Here is a 16,016-nt window from a genome sequence, read left to right on the forward strand (position 1 = left end):
ATAATGACAACATATCCAAATGTTTCCAATCTACTCATTGGTTTTGTATGTCCAGACTTGCACTATTGATGACTGCTCTTTAAGAAAAGGTCAGCACAGTTAAAAATGCAGATCATATTGCACGAACATCACAATTTGCGTCTTTAAGGGACACCGGGGAAGCTGCTGACTTCAGCACTTAGTTGGAAAAGCCATTGCACACACACGTACACACATGTAGCATAGTATGTACAGTATGTCGTGTAGAGCAGATCAATGTGTGGGGATGCCATCAGTCACATGTTAGCATATTGGTTCACTGGCAGTTTGATTTATCTGACAATTCTTCAGACATGATGACGAGGAAAGAATATTCCAATAACAGTTACTTTCTGACCAATCAGCAGATTTAGACAAGATTGACGAGTACATTGGGTGTGGCGTCAAACTGTGAATTTCCTGGCTTGTAAGTAGGGTAGAGAGTCTGTTTGAGAGAGGATTGTGTTTCATTTCAAAACCAGGCAATTACTTGTTTACTTAAATGTTGTATTGAAAGTACTTGTCGTTGTCCAATATGACCTGTTACACCTCTGATGCCTCAATTGTATAGACTCTGTCCTTAATATCTTAAGCCACCCTATTCTGGCCATTTAAGTCAGCATTTACGTGGCTTGTTCATGGCTTGCTATACATTTTGAAACATAAGGATAGGGAATTGGGCCTGGGGGGTTGACCTACGGGTTTCTCTGTTTTGATGGTAGCGGCAGGAGCACAGGCGTGACAATGGCTGATATTCCTCTCTCTCAGGCCTGTGCTATTATGTTAGGAGCCGGCAAATTCGCAGGTTGACTTGAACTCCCCACCTCCCATCTAGTACCAGTGCTTTAAACAACCTGGAAATCCTTGTTCAAATGACCAGTCTGTAAGGGAATGACCGACATTCTTGTCTAAAACAAAGACAATTAATTGGAATTATGTTTCATAGTATAATCTTTAAAACCGGCATTATTTATCAGTGCATCCTAGTAAGACCAAGTTTTCTTGTCCTTTCAGTTTTTATGATGTCCCAAGTTTGACCTACTCTGAGCCGTTAAGCCACGACGAGAGGGATATTTCGTACTGGAGGAGACGAGGCCAAGACTTCAGTATTCTGCTGGATTATGCTGATGGCAGGGAACTGAGGGCCTCTGCAGGGGCATGGAGACCACAGGCCCTCATAGCGGCCGAGGAACTCAGGGCAGAGCGGCAAGCGCAGCAGCTTTGGGAGGAAATTTCTTGGTTGCGGGACCAAGATGCTCCTGGTCAGCTGAGAGTGACTGGGGAGCGAAAGTGTCAGAGCCTCGGTACCGAGGAGTGGAGGCCCGCTGTGGGTCTGGGCAGGCAGTTATCAGAAGGGGATGGGGAAAGGTGGGCTTTGGAACAGTGTCGACTAAGGACACCCGAAGGTTTTTTTCACCCGAGAACGAAAGCCAAGTCTCAGTCTCTCCCAAGAGTTTTGTCGCCAGACAGATCAAATGGCAGAGAGCTGATTCCATCCAGACCAAGCCTACCGGACAGACCGCCGAGGCTAAGCAGCACGCTTTTCTCTGGGCCCTATAGTCGGTATATCTATAGTGGCGCTATTGGTAGAGACCGGTGGGGCAGAAATGCTGGGCAAAGCGGACATGTTGCACTTTTACCAAAGCCCAGGTTCAGTAGGCCATTAAAGCCACCATCGTATGAGATTCACCAGCAGATTAGGAGTAGCGCAGAAATGCTAGCTATAGACCAGGGTCTCAAGCTCAAAGACAGGCCTATATTTTATTCAAGGGGCGGGGAACTCCGACATGACTATTTTGCACAACACTCACTCTCTGGAATGGAGCCCCCCGGCTACATCCCGCCCCCGTCTTATAAAAGAATCCCACCTCCAAGAGCTGTGTCTATCAGTCGTAATGAAATGCTAAACTTTCGGTGGAGGTCAGACTCCCTGCAGCCCAGCTCAGACCCTGGGAGGTGGCTAACGAGGCACACGGGTGATTCGTGGCTAGAACACTGCGGGGATCGTGGAGTGTCTTATCGAAAACAGATACCCTCTGGACATAAAGAGCAACCAATTCAAACTCGTCAAGTACCAGTTGAAGACGCAAGAGCGAATCAAATCTCAGGAGGGCCCGGCGGAACTTCTCTCACTGACTCAGACAAGATACGAAACATAAACAAAGAGAATCCGTCCGCTAAAAATTTAGGACAATCTACAAGTGATAGTGCCTTTCCTCCCCAACAGGGACAATCTCTCAACGCTGGTCGTAAGAACACGCTTACTGAAACCGAAAGCAGTGCTAGATGGGGCAACAGGGGATTAAATAAGAAAAGTGACAGTGTAGGTCCTGAACAAAATCGTAGTCAGTTTTTCCCTTCATCTATTCTGGGTAAACCACCACCACCCCCATGCAAGGCTCCTGACCAGGTTGTCTCTGAAACTCTGGCAGAAGTAAAGAAAGTTGAACAGCCCGACCCGCCAGAGAAAGATAAGTCCAAGAATCTCAAAAAAAGACTAAGTGAAACCATTTTTTGTTTGGTTTCTGTTCCAGTCACCCCGCAGCTCACTGGTACAATCCGTGATCAGAACAACAATAATGAGAAGTCACCAGACCCAGCTGACAGTCCCAGTGAAAACAAAACAGGCCATTTAACAAACCAAAGTCTCCAAAGCACATCATCAGCTGAAGCCGAGCTGCAAGCGCTAACTGGTAGCATAGCGAGCAGCAAGACAAGCAGCCGAGCGAGCAGTAAAATGTTCAAAAAGTTGCCCTGTAGACCCCCTAAAATAAATCATTACAAAGAGCTGAAACTTTCAGGATCTTGGCCTGCAAACCAGTACCGTGACCAGGAGACGCAAACTAGCCCAGAGGCTGAAAAATCTGGCCCTGAAAACAAGGAAGCACAAGAAGACTCCATTCCTGCTGCCACTGACGCTTCTGTAGATAGTGCCGGTGTAGCTGGCAGTGCCTTTACTTTCCCTATCAAGGGAGTGAAGAGTCTAAAACTTTCGAGCAACAGCGCCTTCTCACTGACCACCACTTTCTCCAACCAGCTGAACAAGAGCACAGCTCAGCAACCAGCGGTGCCCCCCTCAGGAACTGTGGAGAGCAAACCAGCAGCAAGCAGTGGGCAGGAGATTTTCAAGGTTCCTGAGTTTCTGCTAAAACCGATTGTCAGTCAGCGACCGTGGGATGCTGTCAAAGAGCTGGAAGCAATTCAAAAAGAAGTCCAGGATCAACAACAGCAGCAACAACAGGGCAGCAAACAGCCCAGCGTTGACAAATGCATCGAGGACCTCAACGAGGCTTACAAAGACATCCTGGAGCTTGGCGCTGCCAGTAATAAAGTCCCTGATGGATCTGTCGAAATTCCAGAGCGTATCAAAATCCGTTTGACGTCCCAGCCTCTCAACAAGCCCAGTAGCCTTAGGCGCAGTGCAGTCAGCTGGTCTGTTGATCCGGAGTACAGGGAAGTCAAGAGCGCATTCTCCAGGCCCGCCACAAAGTCGGTGACATTCAGCAAGCAGCTTCGGGAGGAACTCCCTGTGCCCCCTCGGGAGTCAGGCTTTCGAGAATACAGAGTGGTTCCGCATCTTCCACGTAGACGTAGCAATGATGGTAGGACGGTGAAACTGGACCTGCCTGACGAACCCATCGAGACACCGCTTTGCGACTTCAGCCCAACAACAAACAGTGTGGCGGCAGAGGTTCCCTGGGCAGACAGACAGCCCATGCAGGATGCCTCCACGCTCACGAGTCCTCCAGACTATGAAGACATATGCCAGACTTTGCGTCACTCTCGGGATTCAAATGATCCCAATGACCCAGCGGCTCCTCAAGATATCGATTCAGAGGAGGATTGTCCCATTTGCAAAAGAGAGCTTGAGAACCAGATGAGACAGGGCCCACTGCCTCCTCTACATGAGGAGAACAGCTCAGATAGCTCAGTCAATCCAAATGGAAGTCCAATGCAGCGTGCTGCAGTTCAAAGTCCAGGTGAGGATGCGAAGAATCAGGAAACGCCGAACTCAAGTCTCAGTCAAGTAGGGTCCAATGTGAGTACTGATACAAGGAAAAAAGATACATCAACGCAAGACGGTTTAGGTGAAGTTGAAGAAACAGTTAATGGTTCCAGAGATGAGTCAGTCGACTCAAATGAACTGAATGAAAGTGAGGTGGTGGAGTCAGCAAGGGAAGAAGCCACTGAGGGTGAAACGGTAGGAATTACCAAGGATGACGCTCCACAAGTGCAAGAGATACAAACTGACGCAGCGTCAGAAAACAAGCAGGAGCAAGAGAGGAAATCATTCGCTCTCGCGGAACAGAGACTTGTCCTGTGGACTCACCCGGGTCGAGACCATCCTGGGTTGCCGGAGTTCCCTCCCGAGAGACTCCCACTTTCAGTTGTGCCCAAGCTCAACCGCAGGTTGTCTCTCAGCTTAGAGGGGGAGCGACAGGGTGGTGCTGCCCCTGATCGAATTGAAGCTCTGCAGAATAAGCTAGCCATCTCTCCAGGCCGGGTAGCCGTGGAGCGCTTGGGCCGGATGCGAGAAGTGGATGTTATGTATCGCATGAGACGCCTAAGCATCAGGAGCACAGACTCTGGGGAGGGGGACGGGGATGGCAAGGATTCTCAAGAACCCTCCAGTGCCACTTCGCAAACAGGCAGGGAGAACAAAGATGAAGAGGTGACTGGATCCCGCCAGGTCTCAGAAGAATCTGTGAAGCACGGTGACACGTCTACTTTCAGGTAAGACAGGAATATTAAGACTTGAGTTTTGAGTCATTTTGCAAGTAGTGTTGTGATGGTACACTCAATTGACTTTGGTGCAAGGAGAATGTGACCGTGAATATTTGTCATGAAACCATAAACGGATTTTAAGGGGGCCAGCCCCCCCCGGTGGCCAAAAAGTGTCATTGCATGAAATTGACTTTCCTATATATATAAAAGTTGTAAAGCAATAAAACTGCAACAAAAATGAATGAAATGAACATTTTTTAAAATTTTTATAATGGGTCAAAATTATCCACCGACACGCCTTCCTTTGAGGAAGCAGAGTCTGGGGACTCTGAGGTGGGCTCTTCGATCTCTGGGGTTGAAGTCACTGAGGCGGTTGGTAAGCTCCTCGGTGGCAAGGCCCCGGGGGTGGATGAGATCCGCCCGGAGTTCCTAAAGGCTCTGGATGTTGTAGGGCTGTCATGGCTGACACGCCTCTACAACATCGCGTGGACATCGCGGACAGTGCCTCTTGATTGGCAGACCGGGGTGGTGGTCCCCCTTTTTAAAAAGGGGGACCGGAGGGTGTGTTCCAATTATAGAGGAATCACACTCCTCAGCCTCCCCGGTAAAGTCTATTCAGGGGTGCTGGAGAGGAGGGTCCGTCGGGAAGTCGAATCTCGGATTCAGGAGGAGCAGTGTGGTTTTTGTCCCGGCCGTGGAACAGTGGACCCGCTCTACACCCTCAGCAGGGTCCTCGAGGATGCATGGGAGTTCGCCCAACCAGTCTACATGTGTTTTGTGGATTTGGAGAAGGCGTTCGACCGTGTGCCTAGGGGAATCCTGTGGAGGGTGCTCCGGGAGAAGGGGGTGCCGAGCCCCTTGGTAAGGGCTGTTCGGTCCCTGTACGACCGGTGTCAGAGTCTGGTCCGCATTGCCGGCAGTAAGTCGAATTCGTTCCCAGTGAGGATTGGACTCCGCCAAGGCTGCCCTTTGTCACCGATTCTGTTCATAATTTTTATGGACAGAATTTCTAGGCGCAGCCGAAGCGTTGAGGGTTTCCGGTTTGGTGACCTCAGCATTGCATCTCTGCTTTTTGCAGATGATGTGGTGCTGTTGGCTTCATCAAGCCATGACCTCCAACTCTCACTGGGAAGGTTCGCAGCCGAGTGTGAAGCGGTTGGGATGAAGATCAGCACCTCCAAATCCGAGACCATGGTCCTCAGCCGGAAAAGGGTGGCATGCCCTCTCCGGGTCGGGGATGAGATCCTGCCCCAAGTGGAGGAGTTCAAGTATCTTAGGGTCTTGTTCACGAGTGAGGGTGGGAGGGAGCGGGAGATTGACAGGCGGATCGGTGCAGCGTCTGCAGTGATGCGGACTCTGCACCGGTCCGTTGTGGTGAAGAAGGAGCTGAGCCAAAAGGCGAAGCTCTCGATTTACCAGTCGATCTACGTTCCTACCCTCACCTATGGTCACGAGCTGTGGGTCGTGACCGAAAGAACAAGATCCCGGATACAAGCGGCCGAAATGAGTTTCCTCTGCAGGGTGTCCGGGCTGTCCCTTAGAGATAGAGTGAGAAGCTCGGTCATCCGGGAGGGGCTTGGTGTCGAGCCGCTACTCCTCCGCGTTGAGAGGAGCCAGTTGAGGTGGCTCGGGCATCTGGTTCGGATGCCTCCTGGACGCCTCCCTGGAGAGGTGTTCCGGGCATGTCCTACCGGCAGGAGGCCCCGGGGTCGACCCAGGACACGCTGGAGACATTATGTCACTCGGCTGGCTTGGGAACGCCTTGGAATCCCGCCGGAGGAGCTGGCTGAAGTGGCTGGGGAGAGGGAAGTCTGGGCTTCCCTGCTAAAGCTGCTGCGGAAGATAATGGATGGATGGATGGATGGGTCAAAATTATTTTTCGAACAGATCATGTGAGTAGCACCTTAGACGGTCATTTGCTTTGCATATAATTTTTACCAAAAAAAAAAAAAAAAAAAATTAGGGGAGGGCAATTTTATTTTTCAAATGATTTTTTTCTTTGATTGAAAATATATATATATTTTTTAAATTTTTTGGGGGGGAATGAATGATTTAGACACAAACCTACCCATAATATGGCCCAAACACAAAAAGGATTGCTTCAAACAAATAAAACTTTTTCAATGAAAAATTAAGTGTTCAAATGCAAATTTTTCAATCTAAAATATTTTTTCACATTCAAAAATGTTTTATATGATTATTTTTTTTCTTTTTTTGATTGATTTTTCTTTTTGAAAATATATATTTTTTGAAGCAACTTATTTTTTGATTGAATAATAAAGACAAAAACGTCCTTGCCAAAATGTGGCCCAAACACAAATGAACATTACTTCAATCAAAAAAGTTGCTTCAATTGAAAAAACTATTCAATCAAAGAAAAATAGCTTCCACATGCATTTGTATGAGTTTCAAATTTATTTTTGCATTCGATCACATTTTTTTTTTTTTTTTAATCAAGCGACTTTTTTTTTTTTTTTTGATTGAAATTATATATTTTGATTGAAGCAACTTTTTTTTTTTATTGAAGCAACTTTTTTGGGGATTGAATAATAAAGACACAAATTTACCTCCATGTGGCTCCGCCCAGGGGATGCAATTTTTGACTGGGGCAACTACATTGGTATGACACCGGCGTGCGTACCATAGTGTATTCAATGGTTGACGGTCTAGGCAAAAAGTATTGTGTAAGCAGCCTGATTTAGAATTCCCCTCAAGAATGATGGGAAACAAAAAATGCTCATTGTCAACTTATTATTATATATATTCTTGTAAGTTAATTTTGTTGCTGACACTGCATTTTGGTGTCATGAACATGTTGTGCCCCCCCTGCCCCTAAAGTCAAACTCCGCCTATGCATGAAACACAACAGTCGCAGGGCCACCGGACATCATAAGTTTGCTGGGATAGGCTCAAACTTGACCTATAGGAGATGTTTCGATCGATGCACGGATAGATGGAATTAAAATAACTTTAGGGCAGGGCAGTGGCCTCATATGCAAAGGTTCCATATTCTGAAATCATTCACATTAGGTAAATTGAATTCAATCCAGTATTCCTAGCTCTCAGCCAGTTCTTTTTTAACCTTTTCTCTCAAATCAAGAGGGGTGGACTTTGTGTAACGATTCCTTTTTTTTTTTTTTACTCCACAGAACGCTGTGACAGCCGGAGACAGTGGTGACGGCGTGGGGAAAAATGCTGTGTCCATCATGTCCCCATCTTGAGGTTTTAGCGCTCCACACAACACTGTGAACTGGCTGCCTAACTTAGAATGCCTTCATCTTCATCTCTTGACACTGAAATGGCCTTCTTGTCCGACGAGAGCATTGTGTACACACCCTCACCCTCGGCTTGACTTCTAAGAGTGCTGTTCCACTGCCAAAAGGGAGGTGCCCCCAAACCCTGCCTGACCCAGCCTACCCACAATTAATGACTCCTTAACCCCCCAGTCCTCTCCCAATGCTTTTCTCATTGGCAGACATTATGCAACTCATCCATGCATACGACGACAGCGAATACACTCGAGAATCTGCGCATTATGAATGTAAGCATTAATTTAAGGGTTTTGCTATTATTTGCTGTACCAAAATATAGTTGCGAATGCGGCGGCCACGTTTGGCTCGAGAACTGTTTTTGATTTCCCGACGTAGCTCGGCCTTTATTTTACTCGGCAACATTGTGCTCTTTCCCAACCAACAACCCCTCTGCCCCCCAGTTGCTAAGCTAATCACATGATCGCCCGTTCAGTCCACGGCGCAGCGGTTGCCTTGCTTCAGGTGAGGTCCGACCGAATCCGTGCTGCTCCCGCCGTTCTTTTACCTTCAGGAAGCAATAAAGTTTGACAGCAACTCTATCACAACTCGGACAAAATATGGATTACACATTTTAAAAAAAGGAAGCACGATAGAGCAATATTGTTGTACAAATAAGCTGAGCGGTGTCATGGAGCTACCTGTCGGAAGCGTCGTCTTTAATGTGTCATGTGATCATTCTACAGGGACATGGTGTCAGGGTATTTGGGCTGCTGCTTTACGTCATATAGATTTACGTACAGTGCTTGACAGTTTGATTAGACCACCACTACTATATTGGGTGATAGTTTTGGAGTTGATTTATGTATTACATTACCGTGCTTTACGGTAATTCGTAAAACCTTGCTTCCATATTCCTACCACACCCAACTATGAAAACTCAAAGTCACTCAGATTTAGTTCAGGTTAACATTTTCCATTTATTGAGTTTGCTATGACTCATTCAAATTTTTGGAGTGATCAGACAAGTTGTATTCTTTAAAAAAAACACAAAAAAACAACAACTGGATTTTGCATACACACACTTAAAATGGAGGCTTCAAACCAAAATGGCAGCATGTTTAAAGTCATGGCTTTTTGAGACTGGTCTACTCATGAGGTTCACGGTATTTCACTACATGTTGCTAAGGTAAACTAGCTTGTCCAGTTCTACCAAACATGAAACACCTGCTCTAAAACAAAAGGGCAGACTTTCTTTTGAGGCGTGGCTTCATAACACTTTGCTGACAAAATTTCATGCTAAAGAAAACTGGTTTCAGGGTCTGAATTTTCCAAATATTCCAGGGAAACAAATTATTTTTAGTCATGACGAATGCTAGTAAATTTGGTGGTGGTCTAATACTTTTGTTAAGCCTTGTACAGTGGGGCAAATAAGTATTTAGTCAACCACCAATTGTGCATGTTCTCCTACTTGAAAAGATTAGAGAGGCCTGTAATTGTCAACATGGGTAAACCTCAACCATGAGAGACAGAATGTGAAAAAAAAAACACAAAATCACATTGTTTGATTTTTAAAGAATTTATTTTTAAATTAGAGTGGAAAATAAGTATTTGGTCACCTATAAACAAGCAAGATTTCTGGCTGTTAAAGAGATCTAACTTCTTCTGACGAGGTCTAACGAGTTCTAACGAGGCTCCACTCGTTACCTGTATTAATGGCACCTGGTTTAACTCATTATCGGTATAAAAGACACCTGTCCACAATCTCAGTCAGTCACACTCCAAACTCTACTATGACCAAGACCAAAGAGCTGTCGAAGGCCACCAGAGACAAAACTGTAAACCTTCACCAGGCTGGGAAGACTGAATCTGCAATAGGTAAAACGCTTGGTGTAAAGAACTCAAGTGTGGGAGCAATTATTAGAAAATGTAAGACATACAAGACCACCGATAGTCTACTTCGATCTGGGGGCTCCATGCAAGATCTCACCCCGTGGCGTCAAAATGATAACAAGAATGGTGAGCAAAAATCCCAGAATCACTCGGGGGGACCTAGTGAATGACCTACAGAGAGCTTGGATCACAGTAACAAAGGCTACTATCAGTAACACAATGTGCCGCCAGGGACTCAAATCTTGCACTGCCAGACGTGTCCCCCTGCTGAAGCCAGTACACGTCCATGCCCGTCTGCGGTTCGCTAGAGAGCATTTGGATGATCCAGAAGAGGACTGGGAGAATATGTTATGGTCAGATGAAACCAAAATTGAACTTTTTGGTAGAAACACGGGTTCTCGTGTTTGGAGGAAAAAGAATACTGAATTGCACCATACCCACTGTGAAGCATTGGGGTGGAAACATCATGCTTTGTGGCTGTTTTTCTGCAAAGGGACCAGGACGACTGATCTGTGTAGAGGAAAGAATGAATAGGGCCATGTATCGAGAGATTTTGTGTAAAAATCTCCTTCCATCAGCAAGGGCACTGAAGATGAGACGTGGCTGGGTCTTTCAGCATGACAATGATCCCAAACACACAGCCAGGGCAACAAAGGAGTGACTTCATAAGAAGCATTTCAAGGTCCTGGAGTGGCCTAGCCAGTCTCCAGATCTCAACCCCATAGAAAAGTCCGTGTTGCCCAATGACAGCCCCAAAGCATCACTGCTCTAGAGGAGATCTGCATGGAGGAATGCGCCAAAATGCCAGCAAGAGTGTGTGAAAAGCTTGGGAAGTTACAGAAAACGTTTGGCCTCAGTTATTGCCAACAAAGGGTACATAACAAAGTATTGAGATGAACTTTTGGTATTGACAAAAACTTATTTTCCACCATGATGATTTGCAAATAAATTCTTTAACAATCAAACAATGTGATTTTCTGATTTTTTCCCCCACATTCTGTCTCTCATGGTTGAGGTTTACCCATGTTGACATTACAGGCCTCTCTAATATTTTCAAGTGGGAGAATTTTCACAATTAGTGCTTGACTAAATACTTATTTGCCCCACTGTATATATTTATATACATTTCATTGAATATTTATTTTTCCTATCATCGCCTTGTTAATCTGTTTGCGTAATGTATAAAAAAAATATTTATAAAGTATATTTTAAAAGTTTTAAGAGGCATTTTGTATTTTTGCCATCAAATTTTATTTCTCTGCGCGTCTATAGAGTTTAATCATAGAAAGAGCATCCTTAACGTTTCAGTGCGTTTCAATGGAAAACTTTGTTTGTCGCGTCGTGTTTCGTGTGTCGCGTTGTCGTCGTCTTGTCTTCCAGCTTGCACTCTTCTGTTGTTGATCTTCTTTTCCAAACCTCACGTGTGAATGCTGGGAGACTGGCATTCACCCCAAATGTAAATGTGCGAAAGTAGCCGTCCAATGAAATTAAACTTTGGTTGCTTATTCAATTACGACTGCCACTCGGCTCTCAGCATTCACACATTTCCGGAAAGAGAAGGAGTTCTTTTGTAGTTGTCCTTAAAAGCTACAATGCAATGCTAAAGCTAAAACACATATGTGTGAGAATAGCATAGGGTTTTTCAATACATACAGGGTTTTTAGATAAACTTTTTGAATAGTGCATAATTAAAAAAAAAAAAAAGTTTTTAAAAATATAGCAGTGGTTGTAAAAACGTATTTGAGAAGCATTTGTGTTTTTGCATTAGCCAGCGTTGCATTGTATCAAATCAACAACGGATGCGTCAAAATTAATTTGTCATGAATCTTCGTAATTGTTATGTAGCCTTTTTTACACTTGTAGCATTTTAGCGGTCGTGTCTCAGCATTTCTTGTAAATTTCGACGTCGCCTTACTGAAACATACGAAGGAATATGAGGGCCACATTGAAAATGAAAAGAGATTAGGATTGTGATCGCAATCTTTTGAGAATAAAGCGGTATTAAAACATTAATATTTTCTCAAAATGGACCTTGTTTTATCTTGAATATAGAACATTTTTCTTCTTAATTTAATGGGACTTCATATGACTTTTCTAGAATGTCTATTAATTTTTTTTTTTTTTTTTTTAAAGATTTTAAGACAGCTGTTTTTAAAAATGCAAAAAAAAAGTTATCGTAAAAGCTTTGTTCCCAACATATGAAACAATTTTCTTGAGAATATGAATTAAAAAAAATATATAATACATTAATTTTGATTGGAAACATTCTCGCACTGCCCCCACAAATAACACACCGTACTTGGGGGGACAGAGCCTTCTCTGTTGCTGCCCCCTCACTTTGGAACGCACTCCCTAAAACCATCTGCACCTGTTCTGATCTTCCCACATTCAAAAAATTGTTAAAAACTCACCTTTTTAAACTGGCTTTTAATTTGTAATTCTTTTCTCTATTGTTTTGTACTTCCCGTGTTGTGTGAGCTTTATTTATTTTTTTTTTTCCCTCAACTGTGAAGCGCCGTTGAGCACCGGTAAAAGCGCTCTATAAATAAAATGTATTATTATTATTATTATTATTATTAATTTTCCTGAAATTTTGTGAATAATAAAAGGCATTTTACCCTTAACAGTATTCTAGGAAGAAAGGACGTAGATTTGGTCTCAGTATTTGTAAGGACGATATAACAGCAACAGCAGCTATAGCACATTTTGCTGTACATTTGTTCGTTAATGAAACCAAACAGACTGGGTAATCTCAGGGCCGACCCAGGCCATTTGGGGGCCCTAAGCAAAATAATGCAAAGGGGCCCTTATTTTTGGCCCACCATTTCGTCACAATGTACTGTGAAACCCATACATGCAATCCAACCCATACGTCCATATTTTGTATATTAATCAGATTTTGTTGCACTGCATACTTCAAATTTCTCACCCCAAATGACTGTCAGTACTTACAGTAGATAGCGACATTTTTCTAAAAGAGGAAAGAAGGACTTTAAGGAAGAACTTTTATTTTTTTAAGCTTGTAATCGAGTATCAAAACTCACAAAAGTGAAATAAAGCAAACTGTAGTAAACAAAATAGAATATAAATTAAACCATTGCCAGATTGGGGGCCCCCTAGTGGTCAGGGGCCCTAAGCAGCTGCATAGTCTGCGTATAGGCTGGGCTGGCCCTGGGTATTCTTATGAATATGAACCCAATTAGTTAGGCTAATGCAAAATAAATCTGTATTGATTTATACTAACTTTCATCGTTCGATTCAAACCTTTGTTTTCAAAAACTACTGAAGAAACAGTTTGAAAGCTTCGAGAATAAATGTCTGGATTTTATTAGCAAATTTTAACTGATATAATATCTAATATCCCTCCTCTTCGAAGGGGGCGAAGGAGGCGCATGTCGTCAACCTGTAATTCTGTTGGGGCTGTGGGAGTATGCGTGTGTGTGTGGGGGGGGGTCAAGTCATCAGCCAATCAAACATGCATTGGAGGGAAAAAACTGGACCGGCACATTCAGCAAGTGGAAAGGGGTAAATGTAAGTCAAAACATTATAACATATGGGAAGACAATCTAAATTACCATAACTGAACTCATAAAATAATTAGAGTTGGGCATCAAGCATTGATAGGATCCAGTACTAACATAGTGGTTCTCTCGGAACCGTTTGAATATTTTTATTTCAATTCCAAGTTTCGATGCCATGACCGCAGACCGGAATAAATAGCTGCCGAACAAGTGGCTAATTTAGCTGAGCACAAAAACGTGTTGCTTCGCTTCACATAAATGACAACAAAGTAACAGAATAAACACACCGAGATGATACCAGACCCTCTGTTAAAACGTGAAAACGTACAGATGTTGTTTTACCAAGGGTTCCCAACGATGTGTAGTGCAGAGGAGGTGTGTAGCGTCTGTACTAAAGTAACACTGTATTTTTCGGACTATAAGTCGCACCTGAGTATAAGTCGCACCAGCCCATAAAAATGCGCAACGAAGAGGGAAAAAAAACATATAAGTCGCACTGGAGTATGAGTAGCATTTTTGGGGGAAATTAACTTGATAAACTCTAACACATAGAACTGATATGTCATCTTGAAAGGCAATTTAAAATAAAAATACAATAGAGAGCAACATGCTGAAATAGCTACCTTAGAAATAAAGTATTGTCTCAAAAACAAACAATTACTCTCTCACCCCAAAAAAAAATTCTCTAGAAAATATGACAGCATTTTGCAATTTTTTCCTCAAAATTACATGAGTAATCTTGAAAATAGAAAATTTTATCCGCTTCATTCTCATCAAAGATGACATCAATCCCACAACGCAATCATTTTTCTTTTTGATTGTGGCCCAAAAATTCCCTGATTAAAAAACAAGTATCGCATCACACTGCAGCCAAATATACTGAATTCTCCAAGTATACGCAACACTGTTTTCACACGTCATCTAGCAGTTTTACTAGTCAGCGGTGGTCCTTCCAGCCGGGGGCGCTGTAGCAGAATTTGAAAAGCGCTCACTGTTTGCGTTTTATTTTGGATTTTGCGTAAAACAAGCGGACTCCTATTTTAATTTTTTTTTAAAAAGGTACGCAAACTAACCCCGACCATACAGAAACAGTCCCGGTGATTGGCATGTGAGCGCTAACACTTGAACGTCAACATTAAAAAAGAGTCTCGATGGACTTTTTTTTGTACAACAGTTTGACGTGCAACATGAGCAGTGATTATGCACACTTGTAATATTTTCTATTTTCATAAGAGATTTAAGTGCTTTTTTCTACATCTTTTTTTCTTCCTTGCATGGAGTGCAAGCGAGAGGTTCGAGGGTTAAAAAAATAGTCTTTTCTTTTTCATAAAGTATATTTGCATTTGGTACTCTCTCGGTGGATAAAATACATTAAAAAAAAAAGAAGAACAACAAAAAAAAAATGGCGACGACAGGCAAAGCGTGTGTGTTTCGTAGTTTCATTTACGAGACTATGCCAAGTATTTAAAAGCTATTTTTAGAGTAAAGTCAAAGAAAAAAAGCAAAAGAGAAGTCATTCATTGTTTCCTTTAAGACACGCCTTTGATCTTTGTATCTATACATATAGCAGGATAAACCATAGAGTCATTTGATTGTGCTACTGTTGTATGACACTGCAGTTCCATTCAGAAATAAACTCTTTGCATGAAAATGCCTCTTTTCTCATCAATTGGGCTTTGATGTCTTTTGGACATGTGACTATTTACTTTTGCTCAGACTCCAATGACAGTGCCATTGATGTCATATAGCATTGCCCACTTAGCAGAGTATAAAATACGCAAATAATGATCCAATAAAATTCTTTTCAATTTTCCTCTCTGTTCTGTGGTTTATATTGTTTTTTTTTAAATTCTATAATGTCCAGGATTTCATACATTTCATATGCAAAGTGAGGCAGCGAATGACCAAACGTTTTAGCTTGCACAATTTAGTTATTTTTAATATGTTCGGTAGTTTCCCACATTCAAGCTAATGGTTGTGTTACTTGTTTGTTTTTTGCTCATTGCATGAAACTGCAGATTAAAAAAAAAAATCATGAGGTCAGCCAGACAGTACTTTGGCTAATAAAAGAAAGACTTACCAATAGAGTAAATGCCAAAGATTTCTGGAAACACTCATTGCCACAATTTCTCAAAATACACCATTTTTTTCTTGCAATTATTCAAGAGAATTCTAAAATGAACTGCTTTTTATCTTGAAAGTGAATATTTTTTTTTAAAAATCCCATAAATTTTACGGAAAAAAACTGGCAGCTGTGGTTGCCAGAGAAATTTCGTAAAAAATACAGTTCAACTGTAAAAACCATTACGGAAAAATCTGTTTATTTTACAGTCACACGGTGCGTTCAGGAACAGCATGCAAAACACAACTGCCGCATTAGAACCTAATTCGTTACATAATTATGAGCAATATTATTATTATTATTATATTATTAGGATTTGTATTTATAATTTATTTGTTTTGCTATGTGTATTTGTCATCTTCACTAGTGCAAAAAATACACAAAATGCAGCTTCTGCTCTGACATTAGCGATAGTTCCTATAAATGATTGGCCCAACAAATCTTGTCTTCTACTAAACACAACTAAAACTGTTTGTATGATGTTTACAA

General features: G+C 42.7%; 1 protein-coding gene across 1 annotated transcript in view; it reads left to right on the plus strand.

Moving 5' to 3' along the window:
• The window catches only part of LOC130930501 (junctional cadherin 5-associated protein), a 33,988-nt gene extending 18,772 nt beyond the window's left edge, over window positions 1-15,216 (plus strand). Inside the window, exons 3-4 of the mRNA XM_057858485.1 lie at window positions 1,033-4,752; window positions 7,893-15,216. Coding sequence (XP_057714468.1) covers window positions 1,033-4,752; window positions 7,893-7,902 — 3,730 coding nt within the window. The 3' untranslated portion in view covers window positions 7,903-15,216. The remainder of the gene's footprint in view (window positions 1-1,032; window positions 4,753-7,892) is intronic.
• Window positions 15,217-16,016: the final 800 nt, after the last annotated feature.

This window comes from Corythoichthys intestinalis, chromosome 14, assembly GCF_030265065.1.
Source record: "Corythoichthys intestinalis isolate RoL2023-P3 chromosome 14, ASM3026506v1, whole genome shotgun sequence".
Classification (NCBI taxonomy): Eukaryota; Metazoa; Chordata; class Actinopteri; order Syngnathiformes; family Syngnathidae; genus Corythoichthys; species Corythoichthys intestinalis.